The 26,969-nt window shown below is 33.5% G+C and overlaps 2 protein-coding genes across 3 annotated transcripts in view; one reads left to right on the top strand and one right to left on the bottom strand.

Moving 5' to 3' along the window:
* The window catches only part of LOC149420818 (acyl-CoA Delta-9 desaturase-like), a 90,796-nt gene that overhangs the window by 40,157 nt on the left and 23,670 nt on the right, over nucleotides 1-26,969 (bottom strand). The gene's annotated exons all lie outside the window — the stretch shown is intronic.
* Nucleotides 12,032-19,322, top strand: LOC149420819 (uncharacterized). 2 transcript variants are annotated; one of them, XM_089635232.1, is made up of 4 exons: nucleotides 12,032-12,544; nucleotides 13,044-13,205; nucleotides 13,764-13,859; nucleotides 18,980-19,322. In XM_089635232.1, exons 1-4 carry the CDS (start codon nucleotides 12,382-12,384, stop codon nucleotides 19,084-19,086), a joined length of 528 nt encoding a protein of 175 aa, XP_089491358.1. In that variant the 5' UTR covers nucleotides 12,032-12,381; the 3' UTR covers nucleotides 19,087-19,322. The 2 variants fall into 2 exon arrangements, with proteins under 2 accessions (XP_089491358.1, XP_089491359.1); XM_089635233.1 differs by lacking the exon at nucleotides 12,032-12,544 and having other exon boundaries at nucleotides 12,917-13,205.

The following is a 26,969-nucleotide window of genomic DNA, read 5'->3' on the forward strand; positions in this document are numbered from 1 at the left end:
TTTAATTTTTAGGAAGGGGAGAGCGGCATTTTTTTGTTGCCCAGGGCAGTTCGCTACCCAAATACGGCCCTGGGCACGAGTCATATGTCACGGGTAAAGGAAAAAATGGGGAAGGAAAAAACTGCACGTGTGGTTCTTACAGATAATTTAGCTATAACATTCACGGGTGAGCGTGCCGTGACGTGATATTGAGGTACATACGTCGCACAGGAGAAACAGCAAAACAAAGGCAAAACTTTGTCATATTAAGAACTTGCGATATTGTTTCAATTAATTATGTTTAAACGTAGGGAGGAGGGACGTGGTATTATGTGTAGGTTATTCGGGACAGTGAGACGTGATATTATAAAATATCCACGTAAAGGAAGTGTAGGAACAACGAAAGGAAGGAAGAAAACAACCTACAGGTAGACGCTACTTGTAGATATAACTTAGCTATAGGATTCACGTGAGAGCGAGGCATGATATTGTTGGGCGCACGTCAAACATCACACAATCAATAAAAACGCATGTAAATAAGAAGGAACAAAACGACACACGTTCCTCCTGTTAAAAAATTAAGTTGTTAAAATTTCACCAATTACGAAATACAACCGTAGATTAGTTTAAAAAAACAAACCCACACCGGGACACTCTTTACGTATACATTAAGTAATACATAATAGGTATCCTGCCAATATTCACAAATTTAACGTTGATATCAATAATAAAATTGCAGTAAATAATCCATATATAAATAGTGTCCGTGGCGGGTAGGTAGGAAGCGAGCATTTGATTATTATACAAATCTACAGTTTTATTCAGAGATCGATCATGTTTTGCACATTTGACCTTCAAAACAAGAAGAAGATCTCCGACTACATGGTATTTCGAAAAACTCTACGTGAAGACAGGGCAACGCCGGGGAAATAAGCTAGTCCATATATATTATACATATGGCCGCCCACCAGATGGGCACCCTCCCGCCACAGATAATCTTCTTCGAAGATATCTTAATATATAAAAATCAAGTGTCACTGTGCTAACACATGCTAACCTCCTGAACCGCCCAACCGATTTCAATGAAATTTTATGATTGTATTTGGTTGGTTCTAGCTTGAAACATAGGACCCGATAGGTGGCGATAGGAAAAAAGGGTCGTAATTCATTTTTAATGTGCGTAAGCTTTATCTATTCTGATTGGCAAAAGACGGATTGACAAAAATATTGTTCACCAAATCGCACTACATTAAATTCTTTTTTTTACTAAAATTTTAAATGGTAATATTGTTTAGACTTAAGAATCAAATTTTATTTACCTCGTTTATACCATTTAATTTTTATCCATTATCAATTATGAATTTTACATTTTATTTATTACACTTGAATGTGAGATTAATAAAAAAATAAATAAAAAATTTACATCGAAAGTGTTTTCTATGGATCGTATTCGTACGGCAATCTGTCACACTGTCAAAGATATATATTTCTAGGTTATTTTAAGAGTATAGAACGGTACCGGTCGCATTTTTCCTTATTTTCTATCGTACTGAACAATCACAATCTGCTGAAATGATCGATATCAAATGAAACGTCAAAACAATATCCACTATGGATGTGACTTGCGCATGTATTACATGTACGAGTATGTCAAATGCATAAAATATCCGACAACAGATAAAAGGCGGTCTACATAAAATGAGGTCTGTATAAAATGAGGTCTGTATAAAATGAGGTCTGTATAAAATGAGGTCTGTATAAAATGAGGTCTATATAAAATGAGGTCTGTATAAAATGAGGTCTATATAAAATGAGGTCTGTATAAAATGAGGTCTATATAAAATGAGGTCTATATAAAATGAGGTCTGTATAAAATGAGGTCTGTATAAAATGAGGTCTGTATAAAATGAGGTCTGTATAAAATGAGGTCGATATAAAATGCGGTCTATTTAGAAGGCGGACTGTGGCAGGACAAAGTCTACCCTCTGTGATGGGTGATCTGGTGGGTGGCATGGATTCGATATACACAAAAATTTACAGTTTTTGTTCGAGATTGATGAAATTTTCCAAACTTACTTTTAAAAACAGGAAAGTTACTCACTGTCTATGTCTGATTTCGAATAATTCTGTGTAAAGCCCGTAAAACGTCGGGGACTTAGGTGGATGGAGATATTTCAAAGCAGAGTTCAGTGGCGTTTCATTCTATCCCGTTATCTTTCTACCACCATTGCGCGACGATTAATTAGTTAGTCATATCAATTATGCGTATACTTGTACCCAGTGGCTTGCAGTCCATAAAGGCTGAAAAGCTGTGCCTACCTTAGGAAAATGGCTAGGGAACTTTGTATGATGGTGGAGTGCGTGAGTTTAAAAAGAAAGAACTTTGTATGATGGTGGAGTGCGTGAGTTTAAAAAGAAAGAACTTTGTATGATGGTGGAGTGCGTGAGTTTAAAAATAAAGAAAGACAATTAAATTATTATGTAATATTGGTAAGCAACTATCAATATTATTTCAATCTGTTCATAATATAATAGAATATAACAAAAACGGCACTTTTAATGGAATATACAAACAAAACATTATTTCTATTATTTGTATATTTTATTTCACCCTCACTATATTATCTATATAATAGGCATAAGAATCGCTTGGCAAATGCAGTCCAGAACTGACCGATAAAACCGCAAAAGTGGTTTTTTATTTATTTTGTGAATACTTTTTTACGAAAGAACAATGTTTAGTTCAAATCAAGGGAAAATGTAACAAATAATTTTAGCAAGAAAACAGTATTTAAAAAAAATATTTCTCATATGCATTCATAGTTTACGCTTATATTTTTTATAAAGCAGTAATTCTCAAGCGAAACTGTAGGAAAAGTATCAATCTATCAAAAGCATATTTTTGGTATTCATAATTCGATTCGCATTAATGTAATAATTTTACAGATAGCTTCGCCTTAAGGCGCAATAAAAAGCGCTCAAAAAGAAGAAGATGGTTTGAAATATTAAATATTACAATTAATAGGCGTAAGCGAAAATATTTAATAAAGCTTGAGTTATTGCTTTTTTAACAGGATTTTAATAAATCAGCAATACTAATTTTTCTCCGTCCTTATATACCCTTGGACATAGAGTAATGCACGCCACTGAGTACACAAATCTAGTATTCGATGTGGTTTATGTATGAACGTGTATGAGTGCGTCATTATCCAATATCCATGAAAAGCGACGGCCCTTGAACGGGGCCACTCTCCCCAAATCAATACTCTCACTTATATACCAATCAGGCCAGTCTGACTGACAATAGTGTATACTGGGTGTCCCACAACCCCCTGCTAGTAGTTCCATCACCACTGTACCGGGTGTTCCACCACCCCCTCAGTCCTCCATATATTTGGCACAAAACAAACCATCAACCTAAATAGGTGTAGTTTAAAATTTCCACTCTGTACTAATTATCAATGGAACCACTGAAGAGAAAATAGTTTTGTAGGTTGTAGGCGTGTTTGTATGACCAAAAAAAGTATAATTTTCTAACGTCCCGACTCATGATCCCCTGACAGTTCCACCCCCGACAGTTGATCCCAATGCAATCAAGCAATGTTTCATTTCTAAATGGTGGTCTTTCACCAGAGCGATACTGAGAGTATCTTCCACTATGCCACAAGTATACCATATATTATTTTAAATTAATGAATTGTGAAATAACGCAAATTCATTTGAGCACGACGGTATTTGAACTCGCAAACTTTGGAAATCTATTTACCCCTCGATAATTAATTAATGAAATAATTTCTTTAGGCCGAATATCGGAAAGACTTACGTAAAATGGCGACATCAATTTCCTTTCAATTCGGTATTGATCACGCTTCTAGCCATTTTTTATCAGTGGTGTGAACATAGTGGGAATCAATTCTGCTGTCAATGAATAATTAATTGTTGCGTAATAATTACAATGCAAGTGTTCATGTTCAATTAAAAAAACACCACGTATTTTCGATTTCATTCCATTACGTTTAAATTACATCATTTTTACAAGACCCTGAAGCAACCTCTGTACATATAACATTTAACCCTAATGTTTGTTACTAGCCCCCAATCTATGCAACAATATTATATTTGATGAATCAAACTCTGTAATTTTATTACAAAAATATGAACTATTGTGGAAATGCGAACGTAAATAATTATATTTATTTAAACTTTACAACTCAACCTTACAGGTTATCTAATCTATATTTTACTTTATTAGTTCAATCGTTATTAATAACATTTAGGACGGGTTGTTTCACAGAATTTAAACAATATCAATCAGATTTCAAAACTCATGTTCATATTCTGTAAATGTTTCAAGTTCTGCTATTTTATCATTATCGGACAGTGGATTCTGATTGGTTGTCTTTTACCAGGGTGATACTAACAGTATATATTACTATTTATCCAATCTCATTTAACTTTACGCAATATAGTAATAAAACCAGACTTATGGAGGCATCCCAAGAAAACACAGCACCATAAGTTTTGATCTAGAGAAGGTCATTATGTATTAGAACTTATCGATTGGTCAGAAATTTATCCGCCCTAGAACTAAACACGTCCCTTACAATCTATAGACTACGCCAGGGGTAGTAAAACGTTGATTTGTGAATAACTTAGCCTTCGATGCTAAAAATGTGCTAAAAGCGAAATAAATTTTTTTTTACCACAAACGTCAAAGAAATCGACAAATCGAAAAGTTCGATAAATCGACAGGATTAACAGTGTTAGGGGACGTACTTTTAACCAGCGATTTGACATTATTTGAAGTAAAAATGTAAATGAATTTTTAAATCTAATTTATTTTTATCCCATTGTGTCACTGATAACTCAAAGCCTAAAGCCCAGTAACCGCCCAACCCCTTACCCCGACCCTAACTGTTTAATAACTACTGATTCTTTATGTTTTAGGTTTAATAAAAAAAAAACACAAAAAAAGTCACCGGACTCCAAAATTTAATTTACATTTTTTACTCCAAATAATGTCAGAAATCACTGGTAGAAGTAAGTCAAGTACGTCCCTTAACACCTTGTACCATTGATTAAGTTCGATACAGAATTTTACAAAACTACAGCAACAAAAACTCACGCACGATAATAATAGTTCAGAAAAACAAAATCAATGTGCATACCTATAGTCACGGTTGTCATTTATTGGTAACCATAAGAAGATAGGTGTACATAAAACAAATTCAATTCATAACAGAATTATTAATATAAACAACAGAAAAGTTACATACTCCTGAAACATCAGAGAAATACTCTTGGACTCTTTTTGTTGTAATTATTGCGTAGTCTGTTCTAGCAAGAATTTCGTTAAGTTTGTTTTGCTCGGTGAAGAGGACAGAAGAGCTGATAACATGCATAAAATTGATTTTTTCTTTAATAACCTTCAAAAGCTATTAAAAAAAAGTTGTTCCAATAAAATCAAAAGTATGTATTTAAAATGTGTAAAGACCATTGACTTCTGACGTTCCTACTGTATAATTTACTATTCATATTTTTTCTGACGTTCCTACTATATAACTTACTATTCATATTTTTACAACCATCACCGGTAAGATACCGTTCGAGTTGTCACGGTGTACTTTTATGACCTGATTTCCTAAAATCGTTTGTGATGTTTAAAAAAACACACTTATCATAGTTATGTGACTTACCATTTTGACGACAACTTACCAAATAACAAACACGTCTACTACATTGTGCTAAGGTTCCGTTATTTACAATAATAGCGTTTTTTAGCTTCCTGGAAATACCATTAATTGAGGGAGAACAATGATTTTGTGTTATAAACCAAAAAAAAACCCAAAAAGCTCCCGCATACCGAACCCTCGAGGCAAATTTCCCCCACCCTTATTACGGCACTGATGTTATTTCAACCGCGATACAATTTTTTACGCAATAAAAACTATAAAGAACAATATGCTGATTGTCCACCACGAAAACAGCCCGTTGTCTAATTACTACTGGGTCTACTGAAAATTGTGAAATAAATAACTACTTTTGGTTCAACTAACAGCATGAACAGCTTCTCGTGGATTATTATTTATCGACAGTAAAATAGATAGTTCAAAGCTCCATAGTTAGGTCATTATGGAAAAATATGTTGCGAGCTGAAAATGGTTTGCTGCCTTGGAAATTTCAGACAGAAAGGAATTAATAATTTCGCGACGTACTTTTAGTTACTCCAGGCAAACAAATTGATTATTTTTCAATTAAGATTGGTTCCATAATAATATTACACATATAAATTAAAATGTATGCATACTCAAATATAATATGCACGAGAAAATTATATTATGCAGTCTTATTACCAAAAAATTATAGATTATTTTGTAATTTTCTTCGAATTCATATCTTGTAAACGAAATATTCTCCTACTTGACAAAATACAGACTTGTGGTTAGCAGATATACGTATTGATCTCTTCGGTTCATTGAATGTTGATATCGATATCGTCAAGTTCATGATCAATCAGCGCGGTTACAATTATAATTTCCACAAATATCTTTTTTTCTACATAAATCTTCTTTTCGACATAAAACTTTTTATTTATTTTTTTAATTCTAAATATATTTTATTAAATAATTCATCAATTTACAGAGTATAATCAATAATGTTAACAAAGACAATTCATACAATTAGTACAATTAGTTTTCAATGCTTTTGATTTTTTAATGTTCCTCTTCTATAGAAGCTGGCGCTTGTGTCTAGAAGAGTGGTGAGTATCCAGATGAAGAATATTTAGTGTTTGTAATTATGAATATTAAAATTTATAATTAATTACAAAGATAATTTCATCATTTTGGTATTTTTACATGGAACTACTCTTTAATTGCTTTTAGTTGGTGTTTATCGTTTTCTATTGTTCTGATATTTTCGTGTAGGCTGTTCAAGTATTTTTTCCCTAGATATATGTAATGATGTTGAGCAAAAGTTGTGTTACATTTTAATGTTGGAAATATATATCGAGTACGACTTTCAGTTAAAAAGCTGTGATTTTGTTTTTCTTTTATTATTTGAGTTATCGTGTTTTTTTGGATAAGATCATAAAATTTTAATACTTTAAATTCTTCGAAAATTAGGTGTGTTGGATAATCTTTTGGTTTTTTTCAATTAGACGTTGTTTTTTTATAATTAGACGTTGTACAATTTCAACAGGGAGTAGATTTGTTTTGCAGCGCCTCAGCTGATTACAGCGTATTGGAGATTTGATTGTACTAAAGCGTGGTAGACAAATGTTAGAATTTCTAATGAGCGAAAATTTTGAATTTTCAAAAATATATATTTAATTTTCTTATTTTGTTGACGGTTTGGTTGATTTGATCTTTCCAGTTTAGGTATTTGTCTATTATTATTCCTAAGTATTTAATTTTATTTGAAATTTTCAATGTGGAACAGTTTATTGTACAGTTTTTTTATTATGTTTTTTTAAATTGTCATTTATAATTATGTCAAAATTCATTATTATTATCTTGCCGAAAACTAAATAAACGTCCTGTTAATTAATTTTACTGTTTATAGCGATTTTGCGCTGTATTAATATTCCAGTCTTTTTTATTACTCTGGCAAAGGTAAAGTGGTTCTCGAAGTAATCGAGATTATCTTAAGTGACTCTTGATTACATTAAGCTCGCCCACCCCTGGTTTATTACCACTACCCTCAGCGTCCACAAAGCCGGGTGACCTAGTTTGGCATCCCCTGTTGCCGAGGCAGATAAAATACCTTCATATCACATTAAATACCGACACGAACCACATTTAATACCGACTAAACAACACGGTTCAATTCTACCCAGTAATGGTCGTAACAGGATAGATCCTCCCAACAGTTCCAACCGTCTGGAGCCAGTGAGACTATGGTATCCCCAATTGGGGTATGTAGTGAGGCTGAAGGTAAGGGGAGGGGAGGGAAACGGGGAAGAGGATGGTTGGAAAGTACCTAGCTACTCAGATCTGGTCAGCAAGCACGGCTAAAGCCATTTAAAGCATTCTATTCTGAATAATGGTCCTTCACTAGGGCGATAATGAAAGTATCTACCACTCTGGAACGTGCCGTAAAATACAATATTTGTAATTAATGAATTATGAAATAACACATTAATCAAATAAAATTTACTTGCCCACGCCAGGATTCGAACCTTCGACCTTTGGATTTGTAGCCGAGTGTCGCAACGACTCAACCGCGGAGTCCGTCATGCATTAAATTAATTTTTTATCCCAAATTGATGATTATGACAGTTCTAGTTACTTTACCAATAATAATGGCGTATTGTTTTGATTTGATAGGCAAATGCACACTATTTTAAAGCTACAAATTTCATGTTGATTTATTTATTTTAGAAAAAGAATATTTATTTTATTTGTGGTATTTTAAATAAGTACATAGTAAATACAAGTTATTTATGTACTAAAACAATCCTTGTGCATGTTTTAAAAATATATAGAATACATGAAAAACATAATTATACGTATGAACGCAAGAGTCGCAATTATTGGGAACCAAATATACAATGGCATCCCCAATTGGGGTATATTGTAAAGCGGAAGGTAGTGAGGAGATGAAGAGGATTGGGAAGAGATGGGGAAGTACTTACCAAGTTGACCAAATTTGGACACCAAACACAGCTAGTGCCCTTTCAAGCAAATTACGATTCTGATATAATGAATCTAAAAAATTTGTATTTAAAAATATTAACACGCATGCGTTGGTGTCTTTTTTTCAAGTGGAAATTATTTTATTGTTCTTAGGGCCTTTCGGGAATATCGATTTGTCCCTTGACCCAAGGTTGTTATTGTTGCAAATTGCATAGTAAATGGTGAAATAAACAGGTGTTCAATACAATCTCACACAGGAAGGTCATAATTGCTCATAAGCTAGAAGCACGCATTGCATGATAAATATCGCGTATCCATTTTGGTCAAAAGGAACCTAAAACATTTTGATCAATAGGAACCTAAAACATTTTAGTCAAAAGAAACCTAAAAAAATTGGTAAAATGGAACCTAAAACATTTTGGTCAAATGGGATCGAAAACATTTTGGTCAAAAGGAACCTAAAACATTTTGGTTAAAAGGAACCTAGAACATTTTGGTTAAAAGGAACCTAAAACATTTTGGTCAAAAGGAACCTAAAACATTTTGGTTAAAAGGAACCTAAAACATTTTGGTTAAAAGGAACCTAAAATATTTTGGTCAAAAGGAAACTAAAACATCTTGGTCAAAAGGACCTAAAACCTTTTTTTACATTAGCTCCACACAGGAGGCCTTTGTGAAAACAATATATCTCGGAGCCTGTGTCATTTTTGGGGATACTGTGTGGAGGGTCTTTTTAAGGAAATGAAGGAGAGGAAGTTCTGGGAAGAAAAAATATGAGGTTTGGGTAAAAATCTAGGGATCAGTATGTCCAGGAGTGAAGAACGTACGAATACATCTCTCTCACTGCGGTGCAAAGCGATGGCTCGAGAGAGTCCTGCAGGAGAGGTCAAAAGTCTAGCTCAACCGGTCTCTCACGATCCGGCCCGCTACGCAATAAGATGGGCAGAGGTATCCCCTGCCAAGACCTAGACAAACCTCATCCCATGAAGCCGGGCACCCCTGTTAAATCACCAGAAGTAGAGAACCACTTGCGGTGACCTATGGCAGAGATGTTGGTTAAGTAAATGGTTCCCGGGATACCCGCCTCCCAAATTAATTAAATCAATTCCGTTTCAACGTGTATTAATAAAGCATAATATTATATCATGTACTAATGGATTGTCTTATAGCTAGACAATAATTTGAAAAATATATAAAAATCAATGTTTTTTTCTATAATACTTTCTATAATACTTTCAATTTTCGGGTTATCTCTTGGGCCGTCTTGTAGCCAATTTCAGAGGAAATGCGTATGTCGCGTGCATGAGTGCCACCAAAAGTAGACAATCCATTATCATCGACAAGGAGTCTTCTGCCGAGTTTTAGCTCGATCAGATGTCGGGAAGCGGGTCAATCAATCAGTTGCCATCATTCATTCGATAAAACAAAATCGAATTTAAAAGAGATGTAAAAAAAACGCATTGTAAACCTTAAAATAGAAAGACCGGTCGGTGGCCGAGTTGACATCGCGTTTGGGTCCCACCCAGGCGTAGTGTGTTCAATTCCTCGGCTGGCTAAGTCCTCCATCACAACACAAGCAACATTTTCCGCTTACTGTGTTGGTAGTAGGAGATTTTCAAATATTGTCAGGTTATTCGTAACCCGGGAATGTTTGTCTTTCTTTAAAAAAAAATATATATATACGTATATATATATATATAAATATAATTTTTTTACGTATTTCTATTAATGCGACTTTGTGATGGTGATTCGTGCTAAGTCATAGAGCTACAATTAGGAGGTACTTAATGTCGTCGAAATTTGTTACACTAATAGAAAGCGATAAGCGGTGCACGTAGACAGTATTGAGTAGTTTTAGTTCGGTAGAGCGTTGGGAGAGTTGGAGTTCAATTGGAGGTAAAATAGAGGAGCCTATTTTTTCGCTTCATATGTCATCTAAACATAATACATCAATGTATTAACTGCGTTTAGTGACTATCTATTATTCATTTAATGTTTTTTCAATGATGTTGTTATATATTTGATAGCATCGTTTACGTATTTGATGTTTACTTTTGGTAAGCAAAATATTGCAACACGAAGAAATCGTCACGTTTACAGTGCCAGATAACTAAAATATTTCACAATATTTTCCAAAGGGGAAAAACACGTTTTAAAATGAATGAAAAACGTTATTATCTTAACGTATCATCTTAAACACAAAATTTCAGATTTGTTTTATATTACGAAAAAGAATACTTTAATGTTTGACATTTGCAAATAGGAATTACGCAGAACGCGACGATTTTTTCTACTGTATTCTTAAGACGAGACAATACCCTAAAATAAAGCCAGAATCTTAACGACGTAAGTGAAGCAGTCGTGCACAAAAAAATACGACGCGTTGCCCTTGTGTATCGGACAGACCTACGGTTGAATTTGTCCTATCAAATTTTAAAATAAATTTTGAATCATAACGACATATGTTATGAAGTCGTGAAACAATATTGGCGCGCGGCCCGGCGTAATGGACGGATCTACAGTCGACTTTGCCCTAGCAGTGCCAGAATTTTTCTTCGTTTTTTAATTATTTCTACCTCTAGAAACATTCGAGAATTTAGTAATACGTTCATCAGAGAAAAAATAAAGTGTGAGGGTCGAGCAAACCCCGTTATCAGTCTTGTGTCGCCTTAACTGTATTAAAAGTCAAATAATTGAAAGGTTTAAACCGGTAGTTTTGTTAACATGGACAGTGGACCTCACGTCCAAATGAGTATGTTTCCAATTTTCTCTTATTTTAACCCTTCAGACCTCTGGCATATAGCCATTATCGAATCAAATAAATCAAAGAAAGAGATCAGAGATCAAGCTAATCCAGATATTCCTTACCTACGAGAGCGACGGTCTGCAATATCTTATTTTATATTTCCATTTGCTAACAGCACGTAGCATATGAAGAGGTGTGACCTCTAATGTGTATAATAATTCTACGCTGGAAAGGCAAAAGGGCGTAAGCGACAATTGTGTCAAAAATGAGTTAAAAGACAAAGAGTTCTGATTAGACTAAAATCCTATTAAAAATTGTATGTTTAACTCATTTTTGACTAAATTGTCGCTTACACCCTTTTGCCTTTCCGGTGTCGATAGTATATTAAAATATATTAACATATATATATATATGATACGGCACTTTGTACATCTTAGCGGCTGCAAATAACCGGAACTATTGGATCATTTCGACTTACTTGATCATTGAGCACTTACTTGATCATCGACAAATTGAGATTTAAATGCCATTTTAATCGTCTCGGCGAGACGAGATCAGTGGCATTTTCAACTCAATTTGATGTGACAAGTGCGATTTTCGTGAGCATTAGATATGCTCCTATATGCGATTTTATCTCAGATATTCAACCTGACTTTGTTAATTATTTCTATCGTATGTTAAACTAACTTCATTGATCTCAAAAAGCGACGTTGCCATCGTTATTTGTGTCAAACGCAGGTGTACAAATAATTTTCTAAAGTAATTAAATGTTTTAACAATTGTATGCAAAAATAGCCTCTAAAGTAATATTATTTAGAGCTTATTATCGTACGACATTGCGTATTGGTCTAAACAATATTCGAAAGGAACTATAAGGCTCAAGAATTGTATGCAAAATTAACCTCTAAAGTTATATTATTTAAAGCCCATTATTGAATGATGTTGTTTGCTAGCACAAGGCTGGTTTGTTTGTATTGGTCCATTTGAAGCTAGCTTCAGGTTAGTTTTCTGAAACACTTAATGACTTGTAACTGGCTAACAGATAATATTAAATATTACCGTTATTCAATGTTCGTATATCACGAATCAGTTGACAGGTTGATTTGTTTTTGCGTTTTATTAGCTTTATTACGAAGGAGATTTAATAAAATCTTTCAGCTTTGCGAAATGGATTTTAAATACGGTAAGCTATTACATATTTCTAAATAGGTAATAACCTTAATTGTAAAATATAGAATTAATATAATAAATATAATATTAACAATTTTAATCTATGCTTATCAAATGAGTACAGAATAATTACCGTATTTTATTATATAGGTCATGATTTTTTTCTTTCTTTTTTGAGAACCCAAGCAGTAAAATTATTTTGAATAATAGATATATATTATGTATTAACAAAATTCAAAAAAGCTAACCTAACAACTTGTGGTAAAAATGTCAAATCAAACTAAAGCCATATTCCTATACTAAAATATGCATTTAAAAGCATGTTTTGTTTTCAAACAGTTGTTTCTTAAAATAATTAAGTTAAAACGAAGTTTTACACGTCGGATAATCACCCATTAATTTGTTCATATTCAAATTAAACAAATTCCTTTGTGGAAATAAAATTTGCAAAAACAGAAAACTGCAGGTACATATATGTATGTTTCAATGTGTTTGTTCTTGATATTTTATAGATGTTCCAAGAACCAGTGATTTACGTACATCAATAAACAGTACTGACGACATGATCTCGTCTTCACCCTTTTCGCTAATTTCCAAAGGACAAAGTTTAATCATCAGCAATATGCAGAGCATACTGGGCGAAGAAATTAACCATGAAACTTCCTCAGATTCAGGTAATATTCACTGATAATAATCTGAAATATTACAGAGCTACCTTAGCTTATAGTAAATTGTTATAGGTAATATCAGAAATGCTGCTAATTAAATATTCCGTTGCAAATGCTTAATTAGTCTGTTGTTTTGTCATTATATTAGGTTAGGTTTCATATTTGTGCACATGACTTACTTACTACATTGAGATATTATTATTGGATAAATATATAATATATTTTTTATTTTTTATATATTCAATAATATTGTTATTGGGTTTATAAAAACAGTTTATTTTTAAACAAGTTCTGCTGTGTAATTATTATTACGCGTGACAGCTGTTTCGCCCTCTGAAGGCATTATCAGTTTGATAATGCCTTCGACAGTTTGATAATGCCTTCAGAGGGCGAAACAGCTGTCACGCGTAATAATAATTACACAGCAGAACTTGTTTAAAAATAAACTGTTTTTATAAACCCAATAACAATATTATTGAATATATAAAAAATAAAAAATAAAATGGAGTTCTACAAATTAAACTTAATAACAATAAATATATAATATATTATGCTTTATTTTAGAAACCAAAACTGAAGTAATGTTAGAAAGGAGTCCGCCGACGTCCGAAGATGATTCACTATACAAACCGAACAACGTTACTTCTTCGATAGAATCAGGTATCTACAGAAAACATGTTTAATACTCTTGAAACAATCAATACGTAACATACAGGGTGTATCGGCACTAACCCGACAAACTTTAACCAGCTATTCCTTAGCACATTTGGAGTAAAAAATGTTATGTGCACTTTGCTGTCCGGTAACGTTTTTTTTTAATAAAAAATTAATTAAACATATTTTCACCACATGTCACCACTGTTTTATCCTTTGTCAAAATTTGAAAGCAACATCGCAACTCTCGCGTGTTGCTGCGAACGAAGCCCGTATTACATAATCCAGTACCAGAAAAGAAATATTTTATTTAACAATAATGATTATTCACATTTTTCGTATGCGAATCACTGATTGTCTTCTTGTATTGTACACATCAGTTTTATTTTTGTATCTAAATTGTTTCACCTCTGGAATGCTTTGGTTTCACCTCTTACGCGTTTCACGTATTAAATAGTCTAATTTTGAAACTAAGAAACTAATTAGTAGATTTCCTGAATTTATAATCGAAGTCCAATAATTCTGAGCACTTTTAAAAACAATTTTCCTCACTTAGGTACTTATCAATAATAATAATTGGATTATTTGAACAGCGCCGTTGTTTTTTAAATCACCGTAAGTGCTCTGTCAAAATGTTACTTGCTAGGCTATCCTACAACGTATATTTTTTAATAAATTTAGTTATTTACAACTTCGCGGAATGTGATTTATGAATATTATTGCTTATGTTAAAAGCCTTCCAGAATTACCGGAATATAACGAGCAGCTTGACACACTTAAGTTTATTTCCACTAATTTGAAGGTACAAAGAATGTATAGTTTTAAAAACAATCCCGATGAATCAAAAAACGGTTCATATAAAACTGCTGCGCAACACACTGAGACAAAGGAAAGCACTCACACAAACGTCATGACTGCATTGGATTGACCACCTGCAAATGAATGCTGCCAGATTGCTAATTTATTTAAACAATAATTATTAAATTTTATTTAAAATATCGCAATTTTTTTAAAAAATCGACAATAAATTACAACTATAATTTAAAAAAAATATTCTTAACCCCACGCTTTTTCGTAATTGATTAATTAATTCAGAATTTAAACGTTGCTTGAAATGACTAGCCGTATTTGGTGACCAGATCTGAATATCCAGGTTCAGAATTTAAACGTTGCTTGAAATGACTAGCCGTATTTGGTGACCAGATCTGAATATCCAGGTTTAGAATTTAAACGTTGCTTGAAATGACTAGCCGTATTTGGTGACCAGATCTGAATATCCAGGTTCAGAATTTAAACGTTGCTTGAAATGACTAGCCGTATTTGGTGACCAGATCTGAATATCCAGGTTTAGAATTTAAACGTTGCTTGAAATGACTAGCCGTATTTGGTGACCAGATCTGAATATCCAGGTTCAGAATTTAAACGTTGCTTGAAATGACTAGCCGTATTTGGTGACCAGATCTGAATATCCAGGTTTAGAATTTAAACGTTACTTGAAATGACTAGCCGTATTTGGTGACCAGATCTGAATATCCAGGTTCAGAATTTAAACGTTGCTTGAAATGACTAGCCGTATTTGGTGACCAGATCTGAATATCCAGGTTTAGAATTTAAACGTTGCTTGAAATGACTAGCCGTATTTGGTGACCAGATCTGAATATCCAGGTACTTCCTCACCTTCCACTCCTTCCCTTAGCCATAAAACTTACCCCAATTCAACATAAAAATTGTTTAAATTATCGGATGTAATGAAATGCATAATAATTAGACCCCAAAATACTTAATTATTCAGGGAAATAAACCCCTGAGTCATCAGTTGGAAATACCAACGACATTAAGTGAAATTAACAATGCAATAATCCTATTATTGCATTGTTTAAAATTTCACTTAATTATTAGCATTAGCAAATAATATTGGGATTAGCAAATAATAATTTACGACAATTTACTCGGAAATCAATAAAGCCAGAATAATAAAAAAAGAAAGTTATCACTTACGTCGTCTGTAAGTGGCTTTACCAAAGTTTGATAATGCCGTCAGAAGGTGAAACAGCTGTCACGCGTAATAATAATTACAACTAGCAGAACTTGTTTATAAACACACTGTTTTTATAAATTTTTTAATAAGACTGTTAAAATAAAAAAAATCTCTAAATTGAAATGGAGTTCTACAAACTAAACTTAAAATCAAATAAATTTATTGCGAAGGTTCAAAGTACTGTACTGTAATATTATATTAAATAATTTTTACGTGTTTAATTATTGTTTAAAGTCAGATTAAAGCGATTAAAAAACCCACCTGGCAATTCTTATTCGAGTTTCGTTGTTTTTACGTATTGGCGCGCTTACAAGCATCAGTCGTCTCATTTTTAACCATTAATATTTAGTGTGTAGGAAAGAGAGAAGACGCTTTTCGACACACTTGTCGAAAAACTTGTTGAATGCCGACGGGCATACTCTTCTACAGATTTTATTAAATATTGATATGTAGGTAATATTGATGTGTAAATGAATGACATTGTGAGAATTTTACCAATAAATAATAAATGAAAATGCGGACATGTAGTTTATGTTAATTTTTTTATTGGAGCATTTGTTCGAAGTGACTACCATTATTTTCGATGCAAGCGTGTAGTCTTGTTATATTTTGATTATTTAAGTTTGCAGGATTTGCTTTAATTTCTGCAGCGGCTTACATCACTCGTTCGAGCAGTTGCTCTCTTGAGGCTATTGGCTTAGCATACACTTTTTCCTTGAGAGCCCCCCACAGGTAGTAATCCAGGGGGGTCAGGTCGGGTGATCTTGGTGGCCAAGCAATGGCCGGACTTCCACGGCCTATCCAACGACCAGGAAACTCGACATCCAAGTAGTTCCGCACGGCAATCGAATAGTGTGGTGGGGCTCCATCGTGCTGGAACCACATTCTCCGTAGTAATTCGAGGTTCACATCTTCCAGAATCTCGCCCAGTTGCACTTGTAAGAACTCCAAATACATCGGTCCATTTAGTCTGGGAGGCAACTCGATTGGACCGAGTATTTGATTTCCCAGGATTCCTGCCCACATGTTGATGGAAAATCTGTCCTGGCTCGACGACTCCCGAACAAGCTTGGGGTTTTGTTCAGCCCAATGGTGCAAGTTGTGCACATTTAGCACTCCTGTTTTAGTGAACTGTGCTTCGTCGGTAAACAATATGTTTTTCATGAAGTCTGCATCTCTTATGACATTATGCAGCATTCTTCTGCAGTACACGACTCTGGAAAAGTGGTCATTCTCCATGAGGCCTTGGCAGCGCCTATAGTGAAAAGGTTTGAGCCCGTGCTTCTTCAGAACTCTCCATACCGCCATGTGTTCCCTGTGTCCTATCATCAGAGCGACCCGACGCACGGACAGCGTGGGGTCTTCGGTAATTAAGTTCAGGATTCTCTCCTCAACTGCCACAGGAACGATGTTGTGTCCTCCGCCGGCGCCTTCAATCCGTCCGATGCCACAGTCACGCAATTGTTGATACATCTGAAACAAAACAACAAATAACAACTGCTTTTATTATTCAGCTCAGTAATAATGTCAAATAAACAATCGCGGGCTTTTTCACTCATTTTATTTTTAAAGAACACTTATTTTAGGCACATATCAGAAAACTTACGTTTTCTCTTCATTTATTTCATTTTTTTATAGTAAAATGTATAACAAAGTGTTTTAAATTATAATTTTCTTAACTAGGTACGGTTGATATCTTGGATTCACAGGGGTGAAATTGAATTCAAGTAATTTAAATAATCCCATGGTGAGAAAGGGAGTGAATTCAATTGCAGTGAATGATGCATTTATTAGAGATTAAAATTAATTAACTTTTTAAAACGCCGTTTAGTGACCACTGAACACAAATCACCTAAAGTACAATTTACATTTTTAAAGTTGGTGGCCCCTTGTTATGTTTTTAATGTTCCCAGTTTAAATTTCAAAAGCGCTTTTTGGCATTATCAATGAATGTAAATAGTTTCAATAAACAATTGATAGGGTACAAACCTGGACAAAGGTAGCATGGTGTGGGACGCGTCTTCCAGGAAACCTCATGCGATACTCCCTTACGGCTGCTCGTGAATTTCCATTGCAAAATCCATAAACAAAAACAATATCTGCTTGCTCGGCAGGTGGATAATTGAGGGGCATATTTCAACAGTAAAAACTTAGATAACAAAACAAAAACGAAACTAGAAACTTGATGACATGCGAACTCCCAAAACAGCACTGACCACTGATACGAGACGGGGTGGCGGGAACCACACGGGACTTGAGACAGAATATGTGTGAAAGAGATGACAGTAGCGCGGCGTTGCCAATTATTTTACCCCTATACTGTGGGCAGTAGCGGAGTGTGGAAATTTTATTTATTTTTTGTTTTTAAAAGAAAAAAAATGTTACCGGACAGCAAAGTGTACATAACATTTTTTACTCCAAATGTGCTAAGGAATAGCTGGTTAAAGTTTGTCGGGTTAGTGCCGATACACCCTGTATAATTTGATTATTATATGGTCAGAGGTGCGGCCCAGAAAGCCGAAGGTCCGGTGCGAGTCCCAGATGTGACCGTATCTTTTCTGTTTCAGATTTTAGATTGAGTGATGCTAATATTGTCTTCATTTAATTAAATAATTTAATTTAATTATAATTATTTTAAAAGCAATAATTATTCGCCTGAAACACTCATCCACATTGAAAAATCTCCTGATAAAAGATACTTTATTTATTTATTTATTTATTTAAACGCCCATAGGGCTTTTACAGATAATAATGTACATCTTTATTTATTTATATATTTTTTTAATTATACAGATCTTATATCTTATATGATAAATATATGTTATACAAAATAATATAAGAAAATATCCGAGTTAACAAAATATAGGTACAAATAATTGAGATTTACATAACGCCAACGGGACTCGAACCCGTGTCCCCTCGATTTCCGGTCGACAGCTCTGACCACTGAGCTATGGCGGCTTATCGCTTATCCGCGAAATAATTCAATATATACTAGTGTTTCATTCAACAATGACTGCTTTCTTATAATTTGAGGTTTTACTAATTAAGTTTAAAGAAAGCTAAATAATGTATTGTTACTTTTTAGATATGAAAATTTCCAACGCCGATGATGAGCAACATCATTTAGAGAAGCTGGAGGCAATCGAAGTGTCATCGACTACAACTCGAAGCACTATTTCTACTAGTAAATGAGCACGAGTGCATGACCGTAAAAACTCATGTCCATATTGTACTAAACTGGTAACGAACATACCTTCAATTTCAACCTTTGATTTAGCGTTTGACCCTGTGCATTTTGATGTTTTTATTAAAGCCGTACAAATAAATAGTGGTTACGATGAAATTACAGGTTCTGTAAAAATTCCTAGCATGCCTCAACGACTTTGTACAATCTTTTATAGCCGTACAAAGTCGTTGAGACATGCTAGGAATTTTTACAGAACCTGTAATTTCATCGTAACCACTATTTATTTGTACGGCTTTAATAAAAACATCAAAATGCACAGGGTCAAACGCTAAATCAAAGGTTGAAATTGAAGGTTTCTGTTCTTTAATAACTATATACACCTTGGCTAAATCCCTCATCTTCGATGTTATATGTGTATTCAAATGGTGTTCCGTGTGATTACTTAATAATAAAGACCCATATGAACATATTAATGGGTCAGACATTGCTATTTTTGCAATATTATCATTTTTAAATACATGAAATATTTGAGTTTCTTAGAGATTCTGAAATTTCAGAATTGTCTGGGCATAATAATATAGAAGATGATTTTAGTACTCTAACACGATTATGTGGATTTTTCTCAGGTAACGTACTTTTTGTACATTTTAAAGATAATTACCTCTGTTTCTAAAGGATGAGTTGAATTTGCATTTTCTGGCTGTTCTGAAGGATGAGTTGAATTTGCATTTATTGTAGTGTCTGTAAAAGTTGGTTTTCTAAATATTTCAAAAGTATGTTTATTATTATTCTTTCCAATTGTTAGATCTAAAAAAAATATTTTAGCTTTGATCTCATGTTCGACTGTGAAGCAGATTTTATTATTAACAGTGTTGGTCCAATTAATAAAGATATCTAATTGACGGTTGGTGCCTTTCCAACATATTCAGATATCGTCTACATATCTGACATAGTATATTATATATTTAGCTAAGGGAGACTTAAGAATAATATTTTCAATATGATCCATAAATATCTCCGCTAGAAGTGGGCTTAAAGGGGATCCCATGGGAAGTCCGTCCAATTGCTCAAAATATGTATCATTAAAAAGAAAATAATTTGTTTGTATGCAAATTTTTATGAGCTGGAATAACTCTTTTCTTATTATTGGGTTGACATTAGATTTTTCTAGGATATTTTCAATTATTTTAAGGCATTCTTTAATGGGGATGTTGTTAAATAAGGATTTTACTAAATAAGGAAAATTAATTAGTTGAAAATGAATGCAATTTTTTTTTTAAGTGTGATTTATTTCTCTATTTTGTTAAACTCTGATAATGTCAGTTTGGTATGACGTTTTCCATATTATTTTAAACTGAAATTATGTAAAAATCATTAATTAATTATTTTTTAAGTATGTTTTATTTCAATCGATTTTGCTATTATATATTTTGTTAATATCTGATAATGTCAGTTTGGTATGACGTTTTCCATATTATTTTAAACTGAAATTATGTAAAAATCATTACTTCATTATTTTTTAAGTATGTTTTGTTTCTCTCGATTTTGCTATTATATATTTTGTTAAACTCTGATAATGGCAGTTTTGTATAACGTATTGTATATTTTTTAAACTGCAATTATGTAAAAATCATTACTTAATTAGTTTTAAAGTTTGTTTTAGTTCTGTTGAATTTCCTAATGAAAGTTTTTAAAAATGTCTGAAAATAAATAAATTAAAATGTGAATTTTTTCAAATTTGTTTTTATTTTACCAAACAATGAATTTGTGCAAAATTTTATTAAAACACAAGACTTGTTCAATATGTGGCTATGGTAGATTATACTACAGCTACTGCCGGGTACATTCCAGAGTGGAAGACGTGACTGGTAACCCCATGGGGAATGGCGACCATTCAGGAAAGTATCTTCTAATCTATTTACAATTTGGTACTGCCACCCCGGGAACCATTTATTGGATAACTACACCTCTGCCATAGGTCACCCCAAGTGGTTTGGTGACTGTGCCCGGGTTCATGGGGTGAGGTTTGCTCGGGTCTTGGCGGTGGATGTGTCCTCCAGCTACGTGGAAGGCCGGAGAGACAGGTTGAGGGAAACCTTTCAGGCAGAACTCTTTGGGAACATCGTCTTGCACCGCAGTGGGAGGGATGGATTCATACGTCCGTCACTCCTGGACCCACAGACCCCACCCACCCACCCCTTATCCTTCCTCTCCTTCCCTTCCTTTAAAATACCCTCCACACAGCATCTTCAAAGATGACATAGGCCTGAGGGAAAATATTTTCCTCAGGGCTTCCTGTGTGGAGCTATTGTTAAACAAACAAAAAAATGGCTCAGTAACATAACTAGTTCGAAGGTCGCGGGTTCGAACCCGGCGTGCGCAAATAAATTTTATTTGATTAATTTGTGTTATTTCACAATTAATTAATTAAAATAATATATAGTATATTTGCGGCACGTTCCAGAGTGGAAGATACTACCAGTATCGCCCTGGTGTAAGACCACCATTCAGAATTGAAACATTGCTCCAAATGGGTTTAGCCGTGTTTAGTGACTAGATCTGAATAGCCAGGTACTTCCCCACCTTCCTCTTTCCCTTCCCCACTTACCCTCAGCCTCACAACATCCCCCAATTGGGGATGCCATATTCTCACTGGCTCCAGACGGGAGCAGTTGGGACTCTTGTGAGGTATTCACTATAAAACAATTCACTATAAAACAGTTCTGAATATTTCAATTAATTGAGGTTAATGAGGGCGTACTGTACAGGGCCCGCAAATACTTGAATAGTACACAACTGCTAACCCTGTACAAATCACAAGGGCGCCCCACGGTTGGATTTGGCAGCCACCTCTGGTGTGAAGCCCGAAAATACCTGAAAAAACCCTCGACTCTGTGCAGAAACGGGCGGTCTGTTTGATAGATTCTCCCATCTTAACAAACGGATTGCAATTTTTAGAGCATATGCTTGTTCTACCGGTATTTCTATGGAAGATGCTCCGAGGAACTAGCATCATTAATCCCTTCAGCACCGGAGCATAGTCGGGAAACACGCCAAATGCATGCCCAACATATGTACACGGTTAACATTAGTCGCATGAGAACGGGTCGTTTCTACGACTCGTTTCGGTGTTCAACGGCTCGGCTCTGGATCAAATTTCCGGCCTCTGTGTTTCCTCCCTCATATGACATGGGTCTCTTCGAGACACATGTTCACTCCTTCCTCTCCTCAAAAAGACCCTCCACACAGCATCTTCAAAGATGACATAGGCCCTGAGGGAAATTATTATCCTCAGGGCCTCTTGTGTGGAGTAAATGTAAAAAAAAATCAAAGATTTATTCCACTAAAAAATAATAATAATATCTTTATTTAGGAAAGTTTACACATTACAACTATACATACATATTATGGTGTACATTGATTTGTAACTTTTATATTTAAGGTTATAAAATTAACAAAAATGAAGAACTATTAATACAAAATATGTATTAATAGTTATTATTATACACCAGCACAAATATTGTGTACAAAAATCGTTTTCTGAAAATCATATAATAGGTATTTTATAATAAAAGGAAAGAAAACAACTCAAATAAATCAGATTTTATAAAATATACTTCCAATAATACTGTAAACACAATACTAATATTATTGAACTTTGGTATTTTAATTGTAAATCAATCTACATTTTCAAATAATAAATTAATGCTATTAAAAAGATAGAATATCTTATAAAAGCCTGTTCTACAAAACTAATTTTAAAATAATTAATTCAACTGTAAACGTAATATAAATAAGTTTTGATTGTATAACTTTACTTTTAAATAAACCCGCAATTTTAAATATTCGCGCCAAACGTTCCAATGCATTACGTATTTTCGAATATTCAACCAACAAATAAATCTGTTCAAGTCCGTCCAAACAGAAGCTCGACAGAAGGACAAAAGATTTGGCAACATTGCATATCAAGTAAGTGCTTTCATAAAAAAGATCAACATGCGTTCATGATTTAATGATGAAAATTTTGTGAGCATATGCATAAAATAGCTGTATATATAATAGCTGACCACATTTTAAATTTATTTCACAAAAAAACATGTTGCCACGTAATTTACAGCGTTATATATCACATGTGAAAGGATGATCAAGAAAGGTGGTTTACTCAAAGATGTTCCAATAAGTGTTGTCCGATATAAATATAAATATATATATGTGTTGTCCGATATAAATATATATATATATATATATATTTATATCGGACAACACTTATTGGAACATCTTTGAGTAAACCACCTTTCTTGATCATCCTTTCACATGTGATATATAACGCTGTAAATTACGTGGCAACATGTTTTTTTGTGAAATAAATTTAAAATGTGGTCAGCTATTATATATACAGCTATTTTATGCATATGCTCACAAAATTTTCATCATTAAATCATGAACGCATGTTGATCTTTTTTATGAAAGCACTTACTTGATATGCAATGTTGCCAAATCTTTTGTCCTTCTGTCGAGCTTCTGTTTGGACGGACTTGAACAGATTTATTTGTTGGTTGAATATTCGAAAATACGTAATGCATTGGAACGTTTGGCGCGAATATTTATTATAGCCTTATCTTGTATATATATATATATATATATATACAAGATAAGGTTACAGGGTGCACGTTGATAACATGATATGGATATGCACCGCAGACAAACACGTGAGAGGCACTGTTTTATTGTAAACATGGATTATTTATAAACAACGCTTTGTAAACTTTCCTATGCGTAGAAAAACTTATTGTGCGAATGACGCCATTTGAGTGTGTTAATGAAAATTAACGTCGTCAGAACGCCCGAACATTCTTTTATCATTTATCAGTAATTTAAAACCAATTTAATAGCTTTGATATTATTATTGACTTGAATTTAACCGATCATAAAATTCATAATGATTTCATGTTTGAGACATGAAATCATTCGATAGGAAAATCTTCAATCTATCTAAAGCATATTTTTTGGTATTCATAATGAAAAGCAATTTGTTATTAAGGTAAATCAAAAATAGTGATTTAGCATTAAGCTTCGCCTTAAGATGAAGAGAAAAGAACCACACATTTATAATGTAATAAATGAACAGTTTTAAAATTTATCGTCATTTTATAGTTTTATCATAATTACATGTGGTTTACAAATATAATATGAATTAAGAAAAAAAAATGTTATTCTACAAGCACTTGACCCTAATTAGGTATTTTTCTGAAAGATTTTCTCAGGTACTCATTTCTGATCAGAATATCAAATAAAAATATTTTTGCCGCCGTGAATGGATAATGTCTTGTGTGCGACGGCCTGGAACGGCGCGCGGTACCGCAACTCCGAAGTGTACGTGTTAGTGCGCCTAAAATCAAGGAAAACCCATAAAACATTCCTAAATTGATGAATTCAATAATTTAATAATTCCTAAATCCTCTGAAGGGGTACCATCAGTACCTAAAACACGGCGGGGAAGTGGTGGGCCTCCTCAAGAATGATGTTTTATTAATAAGGCCTGTTAAGGCGAAGCTTAATGCCAAATCACTATTTTTATTAATCTTTATGACGAATTGGTGTACATTATGAATACCAAAAAATATGCTTTAGATAAATTGAAGATTTTCCAATCGCTTCGCTTGAGTAGAATACAAATAAAATAAAAAATTACTCAATAAAAAATATAAATGCAAACTACTAAAAAAATATTTTTTTCAATAGAAATGTATGAACGCATAAAGGAAACAATTTTTTTTAAATAAAGTATTTTAGCTAAGATTATCTGTGACAGTTTCACTTGATTAAATTTTTTGATTTCTTATAAAATTATTAACAAAATAAATAAAAAACAGTTTTGTGCTTGAAATCGAACGTTTCTAGACTCCGTTTGTCAAGCGATTTTAATGCCTATTACATACGATATAAGGTGTACCAAGAATGTACACATTTTTGGCTTGTAGCTTCCTCTTAATTTATCGTCTGGGCAAAAATCGTGTATCACTTTTTGCATATGGCGATAGTATTAGGAGTTAGGAGTTAAATTATTGTCAGGTTATTCGAAGTCTTGAGATTTATGTCTTCTTTTTTTTTAAACATAAAACACACAGTTGATGATGGACACTGTAAAACTGTCCGAAACGTTAGCTAAAGAAGGAGGAGGCGCAAATTACCCAAAAATTAATGACGATAACTCGGAAAAATATGAGGAACGTCTTTGGCACCAATATAAATGTTAGTGGTAGTATTCTGTTTAGTAATTTTACTAACGGAATGATAAATAATGAATAATAAACAATGAAAAAAAATAATGAATAATGACTAATAATAAATGAATTATAAATAATGACTAATAATTAATGAATAATAAATAAAGCAAAATAAATACTGAGTAATAAATAATAATAAGCGGCCAAGGTATAATAGTAACGCAAACTAACATAAACCCAGAATGACTAACCATAACCTAACTTAGCCCAATATATTAATCACTCGAGCGATTTTTGGTACTATGCCAAATTTGCAAAAACATTTTGAGCGATCGATTCCCACAAAGTGCCAAATTTATAGAACCTAAAAATATGTATGGTGAAATCTAGGTGGATTCATTGGCTTTAAACCCCAGTAAACAGTTTCACATGTTTCCATATTAATATTTTGAGGAATGGTATTAATTAAATAATATGGTAAATGTACACACGAAACCAATCTCTCGAGAGGTTCATTATAATGCAAATGATTGCGTTCATAAAATACCTTGGACAGGACAGAATTAGAACAATTCACCAAATTTCATGGTTAATTTTCAAGTGCTATTCAAGTTCTGTTATTATTTCAGTTCTGTCAAACAACTAGCCTATCATATTATAATAACAGAACTTGAATAGGACTTTCACAGAACCCAACAAAGAACGTTGAAATTTGATGAATCGTTCAAATTCTCAGAAACATCCCGTCCTTAGGAAGGGACAGAATTTGAACAATTCATCAAGTTTCAAAGTTAATTTTCAAGTTCTATTCAAATTCTGTTATTATTTCAGTTCTGTGAAGAAACTAGTCCATGATGGTATAATAACAGCACTTTCACAGAACTTGAAAATTGACTTCTATATTTGATGAATTGTTCAAATTCTGCGAAAAAAACCCATCCTTACATTTAGGTGCCTAATAATTAATTATGACAACCATTATTTTTTCGTAATTCGTTTCTCGGCTCGCGTGTTTTTTCTCATGTCCATACGCAGCTTTACGTGTGTCTCCGATCGCCAAGTTACCCGCAACCGAAACTGTCATAATTTAGAATGCGATTAATATTAGTATGTACAAGTTCGATATGATTTGAGATTTTCACAACCAAAAGTATTATATTGATTTATTTTGTGGGTATTATGCCGTGTTGAATGTATATATTGCCCTGATGATGGAAACTGTAATGCTGTCTGAAACGTTGGCTAAAGAGGAAGCGCAACACGGCATAATACCCCAAAGTAAATATCTATGATGTACAAGGTCGTTGGAGTTGTAGCAGAATTTGTCTTACCTATACATCATGGTAGTCTTGGAAGGACACGACAATATTGTCGGCCAACACATTGCTCTGCAAAACTATTGCCAAGACAATTGTTCGGCAATAATAAGCAATTTTTTTCGCTCGTTCAACAGCACCTCGTCATCTAACCACAAAACAGAAGAGGTAACTTGCGGGAGAAACGGCGCAAGCAGGTACAGCCGAATCGGAACTATACGAATCAAAGCTTTCTCTGACCAACATTTTAAAATTGGTTTCAACTGATTTGATGGCTTGACAGGCTATATTAATTTGAACAATAACCATAGACGCAACAATCTATTTTTCATTAAGTTTATAGGA

The sequence above is a fragment of the Hesperophylax consimilis genome, chromosome 9 (assembly GCF_061612785.1).
Source record: "Hesperophylax consimilis isolate HC1 chromosome 9, BYU_Hcon_1.0, whole genome shotgun sequence".
Classification (NCBI taxonomy): Eukaryota; Metazoa; Arthropoda; class Insecta; order Trichoptera; family Limnephilidae; genus Hesperophylax; species Hesperophylax consimilis.